This window comes from Populus alba, chromosome 10, assembly GCF_005239225.2.
Source record: "Populus alba chromosome 10, ASM523922v2, whole genome shotgun sequence".
In the NCBI taxonomy this organism is placed as follows: Eukaryota; Viridiplantae; Streptophyta; class Magnoliopsida; order Malpighiales; family Salicaceae; genus Populus; species Populus alba.
Window position 1 is genome coordinate 9101816 of NC_133293.1, and position 20002 is coordinate 9121817.

The 20002-nt window shown below is 38.4% G+C and overlaps 1 protein-coding gene across 2 annotated transcripts; it reads right to left on the reverse strand.

Moving 5' to 3' along the window:
* Positions 1-4007: 4007 nt before the first annotated feature.
* Positions 4008-5895, reverse strand: LOC118048962 (CASP-like protein 5B3). Of its 2 annotated transcripts, XM_035058817.2 has the most exons (4): positions 5380-5894; positions 4381-4513; positions 4152-4264; positions 4008-4074 (listed from the first exon to the last, which is right to left on the reverse strand). In XM_035058817.2, exons 1-4 carry the CDS (start codon positions 5508-5510, stop codon positions 4050-4052), a joined length of 402 nt encoding a protein of 133 aa, XP_034914708.1. In that variant the 5' UTR covers positions 5511-5894; the 3' UTR covers positions 4008-4049. The 2 variants fall into 2 exon arrangements, with proteins under 2 accessions (XP_034914708.1, XP_034914707.1); XM_035058816.2 differs by having other exon boundaries at positions 4008-4264; positions 5380-5895.
* Positions 5896-20002: the final 14107 nt, after the last annotated feature.

Sequence of the window (20002 nt, forward strand, 5' to 3'; positions counted from 1 at the left end):
TTATAGTTTGGAACTTTCATTGACGATTCTGTTGTTATGCGTGGGAATTAATGTGATCTCGACTCTGAGTCCCATTATCCAAGTTGATTTTTTGTCCACGAGAAGCTAAGCATATCTTAACATGGGAATATTATCAATATTATTATCAGATCCTCTGTTATATCTGAAGGAGAGGTCCATACAGAGCACGTATACTGTAACATATCTTTCTCAATTTGCATTGCGTTTAAATTTAAAGAAGAATGTATGAAATTTCTGAGTGGTCTATTTTTATTTTCCAGCATGTTCCTCCACTTGAAGCATCTCTCTTTATACTACAACACTCTCTGATATGCACCTCATGGGTCCTTGCACAAGAGGAATAATTTGGAGAATAAATTCAGCTAGGCGATACTTTGCTTTCAGTTGAACTAGTTCCTTTTGCTCATCATAAGCCAGCTAAGATTGTTCTTGTTCTTTTCCGTGAACTTGCTGATCTTCCTCTTTGCCCCATAACAGCAAATACAAGCCAATGATGACAACAGCAGCCCCCAGTATGCTGTTTAAGCCACACAAACATTTAAGTCAACTTTTCAGTCACAAAATACGATTCAGCACTTCATTTAAATCTGCTTTCCTTAGCCCATTTTATTTTTAAGACCTGAAACTTCAGAACTACGTTGGTCATCATGTACTGGTTAGGTTTATGAGAAATAATATACTACATCCCAGGAACTCGTAGGAAACCATGATTGTAGAAAGGGGACTGAGCATGGTCTCGAAAACTGGGGGCTGCTGTATATGACCCACAGTAAGAACCCTGTTAGGAATATTCCAAGTAACCAGAGGCTTTTGCAATGGTTACAATCAAAACAAAATAAATACAATAGAACTTTGCAATAATATTGGTTCTTATCTTTCTATTTTTTTTTATTTTATAAAAGTCAAGAACTTCATTAATAATATCTGTGATAATGGCTATACAGAGGGAAGAAGAAAAACAAATTCATAATATCAGCTACTTTACAAAACAAGACATGAACTAGAAAAAACATTGTTTTATAAATCCACAAAGCCAAAACATAAACCGAACTTTGAAATTAATAAGACTAAAACCAAGCGATTAAATCTGTTTCTATATAGACTTCATGCTTTGCGAAATGATCTGCTACATGATTTCTTTCTCTTAGAGTATGTGTAAAATTCACATAAGAGAGGATACTACAAACACTTGAAATGTCATTGAATTCACATTGTTTCTATACTTTTAACAGAAGCTCTGGATTTTAGAGTCTGATTCATATAGTATCATTAGTTGGATCAGAAGCTACAATATCATGAGATCATGATGAATTGCGAAAGCCTCGGCCACATTTGATTCCTTTGTACATGGAGAACAAGAGAAGACACATGAAAATTTTCGTTTATAATCTCTTAAAACTCCACCAATTCTAAAGGGTCCTAGCTTGTCATTTGAGGAACCATTTACATTCCACTTTAACATCCTTTCCATAGGTGTACCATGCCGAATTACTTTGCATTATAGTTGTGTTGGTCCACATAAGAAACCCATTGGGTGATCAAACCAAGTCAGGTCCTCTATAGCCCTCATTTTCATGTGTTGAAATTCAATTTAGTTAAAATGAAAATCTCAAGGATTAACTCTTGATCATTTGGTTTGGTACCATTTTAAAAACCACTCAACTCATTCGTTTAAGTCACAAGTTTAAGTCACAAGCTGAAATCCCAATAAGGATATATATTATATTTTCTTGGAGTACTTAAGGTGAAATTAACATACCAAGAAAAGAATCAAGAGTAGCGCCTTGAGTAGAATGACGAAACGGAGTGAAAACTAGACAAAAACCTATACATTTATGGGGAAATAGATGGTGCCATATGTCTGAACACAAGCACCAAATGTGAGAAAAAAGCAAAGTGGTTTTGGTAACCTGTTAGTGTGTGTCAACCATGCGCGGCCATCATTTGCCAAAAAAGCTCAAACGTTAGGCTGGTCACTGTTTCTCAAATTTCAAGATAATTTGATTGTTTCCTCGCTCATCTTTGTTTCCTGATCAGTAAGAAATGCTTTTGGTGAGGTAGACTTGTAACGGAAACAATTCCGAAAAGTTGGAGGCGTTTCTCCTTCCGAGCAGAGCTCAAATGAACAGGCCCGTCAAAACTGAGTGTCAAGTTAGCATAAAAGACAAGGCAAGCAACTGGCATGCTCAATTTGCAGGACAGTTCTCACTGTTTTACTTTTATAGATAACAAGATGAATCCAACAGTTTTTAGCAGCCGTGTAGGATTTCTGATTTCCAATAAGCACATGTCAGTCCAATCTATTTGAAAAAAATCTCTTTTTTCTCTTTGGTTGTGTTTGATTATTAAAAGAAGACCGAGCGTTAATAAATTAACATGAACTTCCCTCAACCTGATTCGGAATTGGAACTTCTACCTAGAGGTGGAGATGGGGAAAGGTGGGGCTCGATCAACCCCCAAACTTTGTTTGGCAAATATTTTGCTAAGAGGAAGGGTAGGGAGTGAGAGGGTCTTGCAAGGGAATACCAGAGTTTTCGATAAACCCCCAGCTCTGCCAAAATTCTCAAATGTGCTAAAAATATATATATATATATATATGTTAGCAATAATATAAATAATATATTACGATTCTTTAAAATCTTAAATCCTTGAATTGGTTTTTTATATGGTACCGTATTTTTATTCATGGTTATAAATTTGAATTTTATAAATTTTTTTATTTTAAAAAAATTAAACACGAGATAAAATAAGTTTATATAAATTTTAAAACTAAAAAACATTTGATGAGGTAATATTTATTTCTTAAAACCGCATTTGTTTCTCTAAACCTTTCTTTGGTAAGGGAATGTTTGGAATAGAAATAATAAATGTAGTTTTTTAAAATGTTTTTTTAATACATTAAAATATTTTTCACATCAACATATAAAATTAATCTAAAAATATATAAAAAATAATTTAAAACAAAAAAAATTAAAATTTCATAAAACAGCAGCTCCATCTCTACCCCTAACAGGCACCGAGTCCCGAATCAAACACAAGCTTACGTTTTGCAGAAGCGGTTAGGAATCCTCATAACTTGCTTTAAAGGAAGAAAAACAAATTTTTTTTTTAACGTTAATCCCTCCTGGTGTGCTTTCAAATGGAAAGGGTCCATTTGTCCCGCAAAATTTATTGTATTTATACGTGCATGAGTTATTACGATAATTTATATTATGATAAGAAATTATGTCATCCATGTATGGCACAACGCAGCTGTCCTTGTTATGCCACTCAACACCTCGAACTTTTAGAGAGAGCGATTTATTTGTGTCACCATTCTGAGAATTTTGGGAATAGTCTGTTTAGTGATGATGACTGATGATGAGTCAGCTGGATTGGGTTCCCATCTCTGCATAAATATCAAACCAGTGTCTTGCCTGGTTGCCTTGTCTTGCATATTGCAAAGAGTTTAGCTGCTCGGTGTTCCGACGTCGAAATCGGCATTTCCTGGCTGTAGATTATTTAAAAAGAAATTGTATTCCATATGTTTTCTTCTTGTATTTTATATAAATAACACGTTATGGAGTTTTCCCAGTTATGAATAACAAAACCATGCAGGAGCACTTGTTTTAAGGCAAAAATCACTTGCATACAACGAATTAAAATATAGCAAAAGAAACCTGGTTGCCCATGATTCCAAGCAGGTAGTTGTAAAAATGAAAAGGAGTCTGATGGGATTTGGTGATTGAAATTTTCTTTCTGTTTGATTTTTTTTTTTTTTTTTTTCAGAGGTAAACAAGGCCAGGAGTCCAAGTCATAGAGAAGGAGAGAGCAGACAGACGGAGAAAGTTCTTTGTTGTCATTAAGGCGTTGCTTTTAACAGGCACCCTGACTCTCTCAAAATCTTTTGAGCAGCACAGCGTGGCGATTTCACTTGATAAAGCAGATCAAAGTAAGTTTTGAAAATCATTATGATATTCTTCCTGTTTTCTTTTGTATTGACACTGTTAAGAAGATCAAAATTTCTACGAGACAGATGGCTTTTAGTGTCATGAATATACACTACTGTCTAACCTGCAGCGAATAGCCAAAGCATGATTAGAGATGAAATTGCAGTTGTTATCCAGCTAAAAAAGGCTAAGGCAACTGACATTTGGTATTTCTGGCATTCCCTCACAAAACTACAACTCCCCAAGTCATGAAAGTAGAGCACTGCGATGCCTGCTGAAGCTGAAGCGGCTGCAAGAGACAATATTGCCGTCACCTGTATACAAAATATAAAAAAAATGGCACTGTCAAATGACAATCATAGGAAGACGGAGCTAGTTTGGATTTAGTGATATAAGTCAAGAATAATTAAAAGGTTCCATTGAGAACAACCCAGTCTCCAACGACAAAAAGGCTGAGCAAGACAGTGTTGTGGAGGGTCTTCTTTCTCACCAAGGCATATGCATCCAATAGTGTTAGTCCAAAGCTCCAGATGATTTGTAAACCCATCGAAGCAATGAGGTAGCTGCATGAACAAGGAAAAAACGTTTGTAATTGGCGATGACTTGGGCACTTTGCGACTGTGATGATGTTTAACCGTTTTCCTCTCAAAAGAGGCTGTTAATACAGTCAACAGAGTTTAGAAATCATAATAATGCATGGCTTAAGGCTCATTATTACCACAACAGATTGGCCTAAATATGGTTGAACAACTGGTAGGACATACTTGGAGACAAATTATTGTGGGAACTTAAAAACTAGCATCAACAGGTGACAAGGTTATAGAAAGACAGCACCAGTAACAAGAATGCAAATTATCATATAGCTTGGGCATGTTTCAATGATTCCCCAATTTCCCGAGGCAATGATAGAGTTAGTGAACTATTCTATAGGGAAAGCACATCACCAGCACGGAGTTTTCAAACGAAGTTTTGAGACTGTTTTACTTATATAGAGCATTCAATTCATTCATTTTGTTGATGGTAAACAAGTAAAGAGGTTATCTCTCCAGCAGAAGCCATTCATAACAGAGTAGCTGTGAATTCGATGCCAGTTTGATATCCAATTGATAGCTAGTATTACTATATATATATAAAAAAAAAAAATCTAAATTTCTTAAGAAAGGGAGGTAATGTTATGAGTTTCTTGCAGGCATTAAGCAACAAAAAGATCATTAAGAGAGTCAAGTTAATTTTTACAACATATAGGTTGCATCATCAAGTTCTTCTAATGTAATTATTTATTGTCTAGAAATATTTCAATTTTGAAATGGTAAATTCCAATCCTAATTAAGTAAAGCCTATATGTAATGAAAAAACTCAAATACCAGCTCAAAATTAAATTTAGAGAATAGTATATGAATAGGGCAGGAAAGAGCGAATAATATAATACCAGAAAGAAGTGGAATTGAAGAAATTAGTGGTGGTGGTCATGGCAGCAATGGAGCCAGCTGCGAAAACACACTGCGAAAGCCTCAAAGCAAGTCCAGTCAAAGTCCCCGGAGCCCCAGCAAAATCCCTCATGTTTTCTCTCTCCTTTTCTTTTGGCCACCACCACCACCACCACGAATTTCAATAAAATTTTAACCTCCTGACGGGTCAAAGAAAACACCCATCTCCTCCAACCATCACGAAACCAAAGACAGCAATGACCTTTAAACTTTAAAATAGAGGAGAGGTTATCAAGAAAACAATTGAGGAAAATTAAGTGACACCCAGAAATTGAAATCGAATCCTCAATTGACAAGTAATGAATTGTATGTGAGAGAATCAAATATATAGTGAAGGGAATAATGAGAGAGACGGAGAGAGAAAGGGACTGAACGCAGAGGATATGAAACAAGTGGGACGAAAGAGAATATTAAAATGGGAACAGATATGGAAGAAAGCTATTGGAGGCTTGAGGCTTGAGGTACACACACGCACACGATGATCATCATAAAAAGTTATCAAGTAAACAACACCGGCACTAAATTCACACCACTCCACACCGGTTTTCTTTATGAATTAACTACCATAAAAACCATCCTTCATTGCTGTCAATGTTACCATTTATTAATCTCATTCATCAATTTTATTCTCAATTCTACTCTTCTGTTCATATTTGTTAATATAATCCTTTAAACACTCACATAACAACTCTTAGAATTTTTTTTTTAAAAAAACAAATCCCATGTAAACTCAAAATCAAAATAATTTTGAGTTTTTGGGTCCTAGTTTTTTGTTTCATTTTTTTAACTATTAACTTTGTTTTTTCAAATTATAGATAGTTGTCGTGTCTAACTAGTTTTAGCTCCATCCATTGATAGCAATAATTAAAGAATTAAACAATCTAGTATGTGGTCCAGTGATAAGACTTTAAAATCAAGAGATTTGCTCTCCTTGTGATCTCAAATTTGAGCCTTGTGATTGTTAACATGATAGTCATTGAAGACTTATATGCAAGGCGGAGCCTTTTACAAGGTTAAGGAGGGCTGTAACCCAAGTACAAAATACTTAATAACCCACTTTCCCTTTTATCTTTTGCATAGCAAACCTAGTGTCCCACTTTCCCTTGCAACACAAATTAATTAGCAATCATTAGCCGCCCACTTTACTTTCCCTGGCAACACTAATTATTTAGCCACCTATTTTCCCTTACAACACTAATTAATTAGTTATATTTTATAGCAAATCTATCTAAACATAAATAATTAATTGGTTCACATGTCTTCCAAGTAACTTAGGGTTTTAGCTTTTTTTTCTTCTCAACAATATACAATTTTAGCTTAAATTTTAAAAAAGAATATATACAGAGAGCCACAAGAGTGTAAAATTATTAAGTAAGAATTTACAAGTCCTGACTTTTCATTTTGAATTCAATGTTTCACATTCATTATAGTAGATTATTAGTTGAGTAAACAGTAGACTATATACCCTAGAAATGGACAGATGCTAACACACTAATAGTCTAGTATTAATAATTTACTGGTTATTTCAAAGTTAAGTTCTTCAAATCTCCTAGTAGTTTGCATCACTAGTTTATCTTTGTATATTCTGCATTTCATGAATATTCTATTATGGCATTAGAATCTTTTTATCTTGCACCTGACTTCCCTAATCTTTTTTACTTGAATAGGTTATAAATTATAATGGAAAATCAAGGAAATAAGAGAGGAAAAACTATGTTTTCATTCTTTAAACCAAACAAATAAACATCAACCAGTAAAGGACATTCTCCATCTAATGTTGATGTCTCAAATCATAGTGAACAACCCCCCTTTCAAATCTCAAAGAGTTGAAATTGATGTTAATACTCTTGAATGAGATCTTACGTTACAGATTCCAGTGTGGAAACATCCTATTAATCAACAAGATGAAATTAGAAGAGCTTATATCAAAATAGGTCCATATCAACCTAAGTTAGCAGAGTATCCAAGGACTAAATCAGGGAGACAGTATTGTCGATTTCAATACACCTTGTTTGATTAATTTCCTTGGCTAGAGTACTCTTCATCAAAGGATGCAGTATTTTGTTTTCCATACTTTATCTTTGAAAACAAAGTGCCTCGTCATCTCACATTCATCACTGAAGGCTTTAAAAGTTGGAAAAGGGTTAATGATGAGGTTAGAGGTGCACTTTTGATGCATGTGGGAAGTCCCACTTCATCACATAATAATGCTGTGAAATCTGCTAAAGATTTAATGAAAGTAAGTAGACATCTTGATAAAGTGTTGAATGCACAAATTGTTGAAGAAGTTCAGAAAAATCGGTTTAGACTTATGACAACAATTGAAAATGTTCGATGGCTTAGCTTACAAGCATGTGCATTTAGAGGTCATGATGAATCTTCGGCTTCTAATAATCAAGGTGATTTTTTAGAGATGATAAGACTTATGGGGAGACTAAATGTTGACATTAATGATATTGTCTTATAAAAAGCTCCAAAAAATACAAAGTATACCTCACCGACAATTCAAAAAGAGATTTTGCATATTCTCACGAACAAAGTGAGGAAAAAGATTTATGAAGAAGTTAGAGATGCAAAGTTTTGTATTTTGGTTGATGAAGCCAAAGATGCATCAAATAAAGAACAAATGGCTATTTTTTTTTAGATTTGTTGACATTCAGGGTTTTATACGGGAGCGTTTTTTTTAGTATTATGCATGTTTCAGATACTACTTCTTCAACACTTAAAAAAGAAATTTGTGATGTACTCGCTTGATATAACCTGTATATTTTCAATATGTGAGGTCAAGGGTATGATGGTGCTAGCAATATGTATGGCACATGGAATGGACTACAAGCTTTATTTCTCAAAGATTGTCCTTGTCGCACGTGTGCGGCGTCGCGGCGAAAAAAAAATTAGTTTTTCCATTTTGTTATCTACAATGTAAATCTATCTATATCTATTTGGTAAATATGGGGAGACAAGAAAATATTGTCTTTGATCGGTGAAAAATGGAATGGGAGTCGCCACCTAGTATTTTGGTCACTAGGAACCCTAACTGGTCTCAGATATCGGGTACGGGGACTGGTTGCGTAAAGGGAAGGTATCAGCACCCCAAATACGCCTTACCTAAGGTAAGCTGCATTGTTTGATTGTCTGATAAAAACTAAGGTGTTATTGTACTTCTAGTCGTTGGTCTGTCTATAGTTCAAGAAAAATCCTCCTCAGTAAGAAGGTCTTTTATCTTATCGGGTAAAATCCTAACCGTTCAAACGTCTATACCAAAAAAAATATTTAGGAATACGTTTTACGTATAAATTCATAATCCCAATTAAAAGGAAAACAAAAGGATTTTTTTTAGAATTTTTGAAATATTGGCCTAGTTCTCATGGCTTAAATAAACTGGTTATCAAAGCCAAAATGCATGCTAATACATATATTGTTTTGAAAATTTCCTTTGTTGTGTGAAAATATGAGGTTATAATATTTATATATATATATTGGAGAGACTAGGCCGTATTTTAAAACAAAAAAATATTTTTTGGAAAATATTATTTTTTATATGTTTTAACAAAAATCGGGTATTTTAATACTGGATTTGTATTCTTACGGTATAAAAATACAAACCAATATTATTCCCCCCTAATAACAAAATGCAGGAAAAATCAACAATATTTTTAAGGACTTTTGGAAATTTTTTGAAAGCAAAAACATTTTTTATTTCGAAAATCTTTGATGTTTTGACGAAAACCAGGTATTTTAATACCGGATTTGTATCTTTACAGTATAAAAATACAAACCAGTATTGATCAAAATACAGTAACAAAATTGTGGAAATCACATATTTTTCAAAATAATTTTTTTTTGAAGAATTTTTATTTTTAATAAAAAAAGTTTTTAAGTTGGGCCCCATTTGGCCCATATGGCTGGGCTTGACCCAGCAGGCCTAACCAGGTCACTGGCCCGAGCCAGTGTCCTGGGTGGAAGCTCACGCGTGCATCCTTAATATCATATACAAATGGTACTGTTCAAGTGAATTATAATTCACTTTGAACAGTAAAAAATGCAAAACGAAAACCACGCACAGTAACATGCAAAAGAAGACACACATAGTAACATTTGCATTTCACTGTTCAAGTGAATTATAATTCACTTGCACAGTGAAAATGCTAAAGGAAATCACCTTCACAGAGACGCAAAACGCTTACCTAGACGTGGAACCGAAAGGAGCGAAGACGATGCCGAACACTCACAGTGATGCTGGTGGCGGTGGAGAGGAAACCAATGAGGGCTCACGGTGGTTCTGGCAGTGGCTGGTTTGGCGGTGGCGTTGCTGCGGCTCCTCTTCCTCTTCCTTGCTGTTTTGGCGCTGCTTTTTCTCTGTTTCCCTTTCTCCTTCTACTCCCAACTGTGCTGTTGTCAACTACGAAGACAGTGGCAGCTGGTGGTGATGGCTTGGGTGGTGGTCGAACGTCCGTGTTGCTGGTGCTGCAGCGGAGGTTGGTGGCTCCAAACGACGGTTCTCAACGGTCCGGTGACTTCTCGGGTCGTGCTCGGTCTTGGTTTTCTCTAAGCTCTCCCACGGTTTCTGTAATCTTCCCCCCTGGTTCTGTTTCTTTAAGTTTTAAGTATTTATTCCTTTAGTTCAACGGTTTCTCTCTCCTTCAGTTTCTTTCCCTCTCTTGGTCTCGGGTCTTTTCTTCTTCTTTTTCCCTCCCGTGCTTCAAGTCTCTCCCCTTCTTTTATAGGCGGGAAAAGGGAGCGGGGCTGCATGGGCTGAGCAGGGCAGCGTGGGGAGCATGACAGCGGGTTGAGCAGGGCATCGTGGGGGGACAGCGCCGGTCGGCTGGTCGGCGAGCGTGGTTGATCAAGGCGTGGCCCTCCTGGCTTCGCGTCGTTCGAGGTGTATGGGCTCCGGGTGTTGTCAGTGCACGCTTGCTGCACGAAGATTTCTTCCCATGCTTGATTAAACAAGCTTTTTGTCCATGCTCGCTGCACGTTCGGGGAGGAAGAAGAAAGGGTTCTTTTTTTTATATATATGAAATGGCGTCGTTTTGGGGAAAACGCGCCGTTTCATTTAAAAATGGCGCCAGAATGCGCCCAAATTTCAACTCAGCCCTCAATTATCTTTTGTCTCTTTCAATTGCGTCCTTGCCAATTTCGGTCCTCGCCCCCATAGTTGGCCGCGTTTTTCACCTTGGTCCTTGGCCTCTGATTTATACAATTAAGCCCTCAATTGATCAATAAACTTCCAATTTCTTCAATTACGCCCCTGGATCAATTCAAGACAGCCCCCTCTATTTACCCGCGTTTTCCAAATTGGTCCCTGGTTTCGGATTTTCACAATTGAGCCCCTAATTGGCCATTAAACTTCAATATTTATGCAATTAAGCCCCTGATTTGACCTAATAAATTCCAAAAAATTATATTTTGGCCCCAGAACTTAAATTTCTTCCAATTAAAGCCCAAATTGACTTAAAAATCAATTTTTCTTGCACTCAACTCCTCTATAAATTCAAATAAAATCCAATTAAGTCCATAAACATCCAAATTTGGGCTTTTCTCCTCAAAATTCACATTTTCCTTCTCAATAGGGCTCTCATCCTTCAAGAATATACTGTCAAAAATCCAATCTTTGTATTTTTTAACCTCCTTGACCAATCTTCCGACCATTTTCTGAGCGCTTCTGCCTCCTGTTATTTTTCTAACCTTCTTTGGCTATTTATTTATTTTATTTTTTTGTGGGGACCCAAAAATGGGTTACAACAGATGCCCCCTCTTTATAATGCTTACGGAGCAAGGGTTTTGCGCAGTAAGTTTTATAAAGATAAACCCGAAACAGAACTCCCGAAACTGATTTGGTTGGAGCTTGATCGATCTAAAACTCTTTCTTTACAGCAATCCTCTTCGGCCTAAAACATTGGGATCCTTATCTGGCGATTCCCTGAAAATGAAACAATATGAGGTCCCCTCTGGCGACCTCCTTTGACAACTATCGAAATACGAGATCCCTTCTGGCGATCTCCTTTAATCAACTTGGAACCCCATCTGGCGATTCCTATATGAAATATGAGATATGAGGTCCCATCTGGCGACCTCTAAATAGTGAAACACGAGATCCCTTCTGGCGATCTCAAACAACTTGGAATCCCATCTGGCGATTCCTTTTAACCAACATGCAATACGAGGTCCCATCTGGCGACCTCTAAATAGTGAAACACGAGATCCCTTCTGGCGATCTCAAACAACTTGGAATCCCATCTGGCGATTTCTTTTAACCAACATGAAATACGAGGTCCCATCTGGCGACCTCCAAATAATGAAACACGAGATCCCTTCTGGCGATCTCCTTTAATCGACTTGGAATCCCATCTGGCGATTCCTTTTAATCAACATGAAATACGAGGTCCCATCTGGCGACCTCCAAATAGTGAAACACGAGATCCCTTCTGGCGATCTCCTTTAATCGACTGGAATCCCATCTGGCGATTCCTTTTAACAAACATGAAATATAAGGTCCCATCTGGCAACCTCCACAATAGTGAAATACGAGATCCCTTCTGGCGATCTCAAACAACTTGGAATCCCATCTGGCGATTCCTTATTACCAATATGAAATATGAGGTCCCATCTGGCGACCTCTAAATAGCGAAACACGAGATCCCTTCTGGCGATCTCCTTTAATCAACTGGGAATCCCATCTGGCGATTCCTTTTAACAAACATGAAATATGAGGTCCCATCTGGCAACCTCCACAATAGTGAAATACGAGATCCCTTCTGGCGATCTCAAACAACTTGAAATCCCATCTGGCGATTCCTTATTACCAACATGAAATATGAGGTCCCATCTGGCGACCTCCAAATAGCGAAACACGAGATCCCTTCTGGCGATCTCCTTTAATCAACTCGGAATCCCATCTGGCGATTCCTTTTAACAAACATGAAATATGAGGTCCCATCTGGCGACCTCCACAATAGTGAAATACGAGATCCCTTCTGGCGATCTCAAACAGCTTGGAATCCCATCTGGCGATTCCTTATTACCAACATGAAATATGAGGTCCCATCTGGCGACCTCCAAATAGCGAAACACGAGATCCCTTCTGGAGATCTCCTTTAATCAACTGGGAATCCCATCTGGCGATTCCTTTTAACCAACATGAAATATGAGGTCCCATCTGGCGACCTCCAAAATAGCAAAATACGAGATCCCTTCTGGCGATCTCAAACAACTTGGAATCCCATCGGGCGATTCTTTATTACCAAAGCTGATATCGTTGTCGTTCTTCCTACGGGCAGGGTTTGGAATTTATCTTCTCTTCTTGTTGTTCTAGAATCAACTCAATGATTCTTTCTTCGTCCACAATATTGTTGGAATGCATTAAGATCTCCTCCTGTAACGATAAAAAACAAACATGCAATGATTTATGATTAGATGCAATGTATGCATTCGTACCTGGTTTGAAACATAGGCCCCATCATCTTCTTCTAGTTCATGAAGCTCTTCCTTAACACGAGCTTGCTTTTGAAGTCGTATGCTGGATTCATCTCTCGTGTTGCCTCTTTTTACTGATCATATTCTTGGATAAGAAGTCTTTGACTTTCTTCAAGTAGTCCTTTTCTCAAAATATAAGACTTGTTATTGCCTTTTTGTCATGCTTTTGTCAAATGCTTTATCTTTTTCAAATCTACGGGCTCTCATCTTGCTTTGAAAAAAAAGTAAAACTTTTCATGAAATATCTTTTATTGCCCCAGTGTGGAGTGTGATCCTAGTCCGGGTTTTTATAAAGGAGAAATTCATTCTGGCTCAAATGGGATCACCAACGATAAACTCTTTAGAAAGTGAAAGGAAAATGAATTTTTCTCATTTCAAAATGCACATTGTTAGAATTGATAAACTCTATTTTTATCTTGAAAGAAGTTTACAGGTGATTTATCAATTCATTATGCTATCCAGAGGTATAGTTGTACTTCAGGGGTAGCTTTTCTTAAATTTCATCTTTGACCGATTTATGATACTTTCTTTGTAACCACTCATCTTTGTTTAAAAAGGTGCATAATCTCATCATTTATTTAAAGAAAAGGTGGGCTCAAAGACAAATACAAAATCTGGCTGACATCATGAGCCCTGATTGTCAACTAGAGAAAATAAAAGCAAATAAAAACAATGACAAAAGCATGCTAGGGCAAATAAAGTCGGTTAACTTCAGGAACTTCTTGGGTCACCCCATTCTGAAACTTCTCTACTCGCGTAAAAAGGTCTTGGTAGAGACTTCTTCTAGTGTGTGGACAATCAACCGTAGCAGCGCTTCATCTTCTCCCCCACGTGTGTTTCCTTGTCATCTCTTTCGATCTTACCTTCTTCATTATTGACAATTCTTGACCAAGGTTTTCCAGCCCTTTATCCACTACTACTTGCGTCATGACTAGGCGATGGTTTTGAATTGATGTTGGGTGGTTCTTCAAATGACACCCATCCTATCTTGATGAGCTCCAACAACCTTTTCTTGAAAGCATAGCACGTTTCAAGACCATGCCCGGGGATACCAGCATGGTACTCGCAAGCCAATTCGGGCTTGTACCAGATAGGGAATGGTGGCTGTAGTGGTAATGTGGGGATATGAGCTATTTGTCCAATGCTTAGTAGCTTGGCATATATGTCCTTCAAAGGCATGGGTAATGGTGGTAGTTGTTCTAAAATGTATCTTGTGTTTGGTCTTTGATGGTTGTTGTGGTTGTTTGACTGGTTATTTTCTCGATTAGGGGAAAAAGGTTTGTTAAAGTTTATGTGGGCCACATGAGAGGTAGGTATTTGTGGGTTATATGAATCCGTTATTTTGCTATTGGACCCCCCTTCAAAGTTGTTAACGGGACCTTCCATTTTTCTTCCAATAAAACCCTTCGTCTGCAATGGCTCAACTATGCGTCCAGCTTTAATCCCTTGCTCTATTTTTTCCGCTATGCGTACAGCATCATAGAAATGCTGAGCTGAGCTACCCATTAAATGCTCATAGTAGGGTGCCTTGAATGTATTGGCGAACAAAGTCACCATCTCCGTTTCTATTAAAGGGGGTTGGACATGCATTGCCTCATCCCTCCACCTTTGCGCGTATGCCCTTACTGACTCTTGGCTTCTTTTCTCCATTGACATTAGACTTGTTCGATCCGGAGCGATTTCCATGTTGAACTTGTACTGCTTAAGGAAAGCTTCCACCAAGTCTCTCCAGCTCCTGATCCTGACATTATCTAACCTCATGTACCAGCTCAAAGCAGATCCCGTGAGGCTATGTTGAAAGAAATAGATAAGCAATTTATCATCACGGATTGCCTCTGCCATTTTGTTGCAGTAAGATCGAAGATGAGTGTTTGGGCACTCCAAGCCGGTGTACTTAATGAAATCGGGTATCCTAAAATCCTTGGGCACCACAATGTTCGGTACCAGACATACTTCGGCTGCTCGTATAGGGTCAAACCAGTCATTACCCTCAACTGCCCTTAATCTTTCTTCCAAAGCAAATAGCTTGTCCTGGTCCATCAAACTGGGAGACCTATTATCCGGGGTTAAGTCAACAGTGATTGGAGGATGAGTTGGCTGGATAGGGGTGATAGGCACGAAATGTTGTTCATTGGCCGAGTTTGCCCCCGGGTTTTGAGATGCTTGAGGGACATGAGCTGTTGGCGCTCCGTCAGGTGGTTGTGCTGATGTTCCCTCCCCATTCTTAGCTCTTAGAAGTTGCTCGAGTAGATCGGTCAGCCGAGAAACTTCATTTTTCACGGATTCCAAATCGGTCTGGTAGTGTGACTCTAAGTGAGCTCTTTCTTCGTTTTCCATTCTTGATCTGGACGGGGTTTGGTGGACTCTGGATGTGGGACCTATGTTTCACGATCTGGCATGCATAATAAAATGCGTGAATGAAAATGTGATGCACAACTGATGTGCGATGAGTATAACATTGCAAACAAAGATACATAACCTAAGGACAAGCTCTATTTAATAAGTGAGAGTGAGTAGTTTTTCTATCTGGTCTTGAAGGGTCTCATATCTGCCCAGTGACGTTCTTCGTAAAGACAGTATGGGGGCGTTGCAAGGAACAGTTAAGACACGTATGCCCACCATTACCAAGCAGGCACTCAGATATGAGTTGGGTGTTTCACGCATTTAAACCCTGACCAATAGTCTTAGGGTAAATCGCTAATTCCCCACTTAACTTAAAGCTTGTGTGTGCTTCTCAAAATAAAAGCAAATGATGCATGAGACAATTTTATACAATGCATAAATAATATGCGTAAAATAAAAAACAAATATGCAACTAAACGGAAAGGCATATTAACAATAAACACACGAAAACACAAACAAATCAGACAAAAACAAAGCTTAGTCTACAAGGTCCCCAGTGGAGTCGCCATTCTGTCGCACGTGTGCGGCGTCGCGGCGAAAAAAAAAATTAGTTTTTCCATTTTGTTATCTACAATGTAAATCTATCTATATCTATTTGGTAAATATGGGGAGACAAGAAAATATTGTCTTTGATCGGTGAAAAATGGAATGGGAGTCGCCACCTAGTATTTTGGTCACTAGGAACCCTAACTGGTCTCAGATATCGGGTACGGGGACTGGTTGCGTAAAGGGAAGGTATCAGCACCCCAAATACGCCTTACCTAAGGTAAGCTGCATTGTTTGATTGTCTGATAAAAACTAAGGTGTTATTGTACTTCTAGTCGTTGGTCTGTCTATAGTTCAAGAAAAATCCTCCTCAGTAAGAAGGTCTTTTATCTTATCGGGTAAAATCCTAACCGTTCAAACGTCTATACCAAAAAAAATATTTAGGAATACGTTTTACGTATAAATTCATAATCCCAATTAAAAGGAAAACAAAAGGATTTTTTTTAGAATTTTTGAAATATTGGCCTAGTTCTCATGGCTTAAATAAACTGGTTATCAAAGCCAAAATGCATGCTAATACATATATTGTTTTGAAAATTTCCTTTGTTGTGTGAAAATATGAGGTTATAATATTTATATATATATATTGGAGAGACTAGGCCGTATTTTAAAACAAAAAAATATTTTTTGGAAAATATTATTTTTTATATGTTTTGAACAAAAATCGGGTATTTTAATACTGGATTTGTATTCTTACGGTATAAAAATACAAACCAATATTATTCCCCCCTAATAACAAAATGCAGGAAAAATCAACAATATTTTTAAGGACTTTTGGAAATTTTTTGAAAGCAAAAACATTTTTTATTTCGAAAATCTTTGATGTTTTGACGAAAACCAGGTATTTTAATACCGGATTTGTATCTTTACAGTATAAAAATACAAACCAGTATTGATCAAAATACAGTAACAAAATTGTGGAAATCACATATTTTTCAAAATAATTTTTTTTGAAGAATTTTTATTTTTAATAAAAAAAGTTTTTAAGTTGGGCCCCATTTGGCCCATATGGCTGGGCTTGACCCAGCAGGCCTAACCAGGTCACTGGCCCGAGCCAGTGTCCTGGGTGGAAGCTCACGCGTGCATCCTTAATATCATATACAAATGGTACTGTTCAAGTGAATTATAATTCACTTTGAACAGTAAAAAATGCAAAACGAAAACCACGCACAGTAACATGCAAAAGAAGACACACATAGTAACATTTGCATTTCACTGTTCAAGTGAATTATAATTCACTTGCACAGTGAAAATGCTAAAGGAAATCACCTTCACAGAGACGCAAAACGCTTACCTAGACGTGGAACCGAAAGGAGCGAAGACGATGCCGAACACTCACAGTGATGCTGGTGGCGGTGGAGAGGAAACCAATGAGGGCTCACGGTGGTTCTGGCAGTGGCTGGTTTGGCGGTGGCGTTGCTGCGGCTCCTCTTCCTCTTCCTTGCTGTTTTGGCGCTGCTTTTTCTCTGTTTCCCTTTCTCCTTCTACTCCCAACTGTGCTGTTGTCAACTACGAAGACAGTGGCAGCTGGTGGTGATGGCTTGGGTGGTGGTCGAACGTCCGTGTTGCTGGTGCTGCAGCGGAGGTTGGTGGCTCCAAACGACGGTTCTCAACGGTCCGGTGACTTCTCGGGTCGTGCTCGGTCTTGGTTTTCTCTAAGCTCTCCCACGGTTTCTGTAATCTTCCCCCCTGGTTCTGTTTCTTTAAGTTTTAAGTATTTATTCCTTTAGTTCAACGGTTTCTCTCTCCTTCAGTTTCTTTCCCTCTCTTGGTCTCGGGTCTTTTCTTCTTCTTTTTCCCTCCCGTGCTTCAAGTCTCTCCCCTTCTTTTATAGGCGGGAAAAGGGAGCGGGGCTGCATGGGCTGAGCAGGGCAGCGTGGGGAGCATGACAGCGGGTTGAGCAGGGCATCGTGGGGGGACAGCGCCGGTCGGCTGGTCGGCGAGCGTGGTTGATCAAGGCGTGGCCCTCCTGGCTTCACGTCGTTCGAGGTGTATGGGCTCCGGGTGTTGTCAGTGCACGCTTGCTGCACGAAGATTTCTTCCCATGCTTGATTAAACAAGCTTTTTGTCCATGCTCGCTGCACGTTCGGGGAGGAAGAAGAAAGGGTTCTTTTTTTTATATATATGAAACGGCGTCGTTTTGGGGAAAACGCGCCGTTTCATTTAAAAATGGCGCCAGAATGCGCCCAAATTTCAACTCAGCCCTCAATTATCTTTTGTCTCTTTCAATTGCGTCCTTGCCAATTTCGGTCCTCGCCCCCATAGTTGGCCGCGTTTTTCACCTTGGTCCTTGGCCTCTGATTTATACAATTAAGCCCTCAATTGATCAATAAACTTCCAATTTCTTCAATTACGCCCCTGGATCAATTCAAGACAGCCCCCTCTATTTACCCGCGTTTTCCAAATTGGTCCCTGGTTCGGATTTTCACAATTGAGCCCCTAATTGGCCATTAAACTTCAATATTTATGCAATTAAGCCCCTGATTTGACCTAATAAATTCCAAAAAATTATATTTTGGCCCCAGAACTTAAATTTCTTCCAATTAAAGCCCAAATTGACTTAAAAATCAATTTTTCTTGCACTCAACTCCTCTATAAATTCAAATAAAATCCAATTAAGTCCATAAACATCCAAATTTGGGCTTTTCTCCTCAAAATTCACATTTTCCTTCTCAATAGGGCTCTCATCCTTCAAGAATTATACTGTCAAAAAATCCAATCTTTGTATTTTTTAACCTCCTTGACCAATCTTTCCGACCATTTTCTGAGCGCTTCTGCCTCCTGTTATTTTTCTAACCTTCTTTGGCTATTTATTTATTTTATTTTTTTGTGGGGGACCCAAAAATGGGTTACAACAGATGCCCCCTCTTTATAATGCTTACGGAGCAAGGGTTTTTGCCGCAGTAAGTTTTTATAAAGATAAACCCGAAACAGAACTCCCGAAACTGATTTGGTTGGAGCTTGATCGATCTAAAACTCTTTCTTTACAGCAATCCTCTTCGGCCTAAAACATTGGGATCCTTATCTGGCGATTCCCTGAAAATGAAACAATATGAGGTCCCCTCTGGCGACCTCCTTTGACAACTATCGAAATACGAGATCCCTTCTGGCGATCTCCTTTAATCAACTTGGAACCCCATCTGGCGATTCCTATATGAAATATGAGATATGACGGTCCCATCTTGGCGACCTCTAAATAGTGAAACACGAGATCCCTTCTGGCGATCTCAAACAACTTGGAATCCCATCCTCTGGCGATTCCTTTTTAACCAACATGCAATACGACGGTCCCATCTGGCGACCTCTAAATAGTGAAACACGAGATCCCTTCTGGCGATCTCAAACAACTTGGAATCCCATCTGGCGATTTCTTTTAACCAACATGAAATACGAGGTCCCATCTGGCGACCTCCAAATAATGAAACACGAGACCCCTTCTGGCGATCTCCTTTAATCGACTTGGAATCCCATCTGGCGATTCCTTTTAATCAACATGAAATACGAGGTCCCATCTGGCGACCTCCAAATAGTGAAACACGAGATCCCTTCTGGCGATCTCCTTTAATCGACTGGAATCCCATCTGGCGATTCCTTTTAACAAACATGAAATATGAGGTCCCATCTGGCGACCTCCAAATAGCGAAACACGAGATCCCTTCTGGAGATCTCCTTTAATCAACTGGGAATCCCATCTGGCGATTCCTTTTAACCAACATGAAATATGAGGTCCCATCTGGCGACCTCCAAAATAGCAAAATACGAGATCCCTTCTGGCGATCTCAAACAACTTGGAATCCCATCGGGCGATTCTTTATTACCAAAGCTGATATCGTTGTCGTTCTTCCTACGGGCAGGGTTTGGAATTTATCTTCTCTTCTTGTTGTTCTAGAATCAACTCAATGATTCTTTCTTCGTCCACAATATTGTTGGAATGCATTAAGATCTCCTCCTGTAACGATAAAAAACAAACATGCAATGATTTATGATTAGATGCAATGTATGCATTCGTACCTGGTTTGAAACATAGGCCCCATCATCTTCTTCTAGTTCATGAAGCTCTTCCTTAACACGAGCTTGCTTTTGAAGTCGTATGCTGGATTCATCTCTCGTGTTGCCTCTTTTTACTGATCATATTCTTGG

What these genes read in the sequence shown, in the direction of transcription:
- LOC118048962 (XM_035058816.2), bottom strand. Translation starts at nt 5,510, where the DNA reads ATGAGGGATTTTGCTGGGGCTCCGGGGACTTTGACTGGACTTGCTTTG. An exon ending in TTCAATTCCACTTCTTTCTG is followed by an intron (nt 4,514 to 5,379) that starts GTATTATATTAT and finishes TTGTTCATGCAG; the next exon opens with CTACCTCATTGCTTCGATGG. An exon ending in TTTTTGTCGTTGGAGACTGG is followed by an intron (nt 4,265 to 4,380) that starts GTTGTTCTCAAT and finishes TTTTGTATACAG; the next exon opens with GTGACGGCAATATTGTCTCT.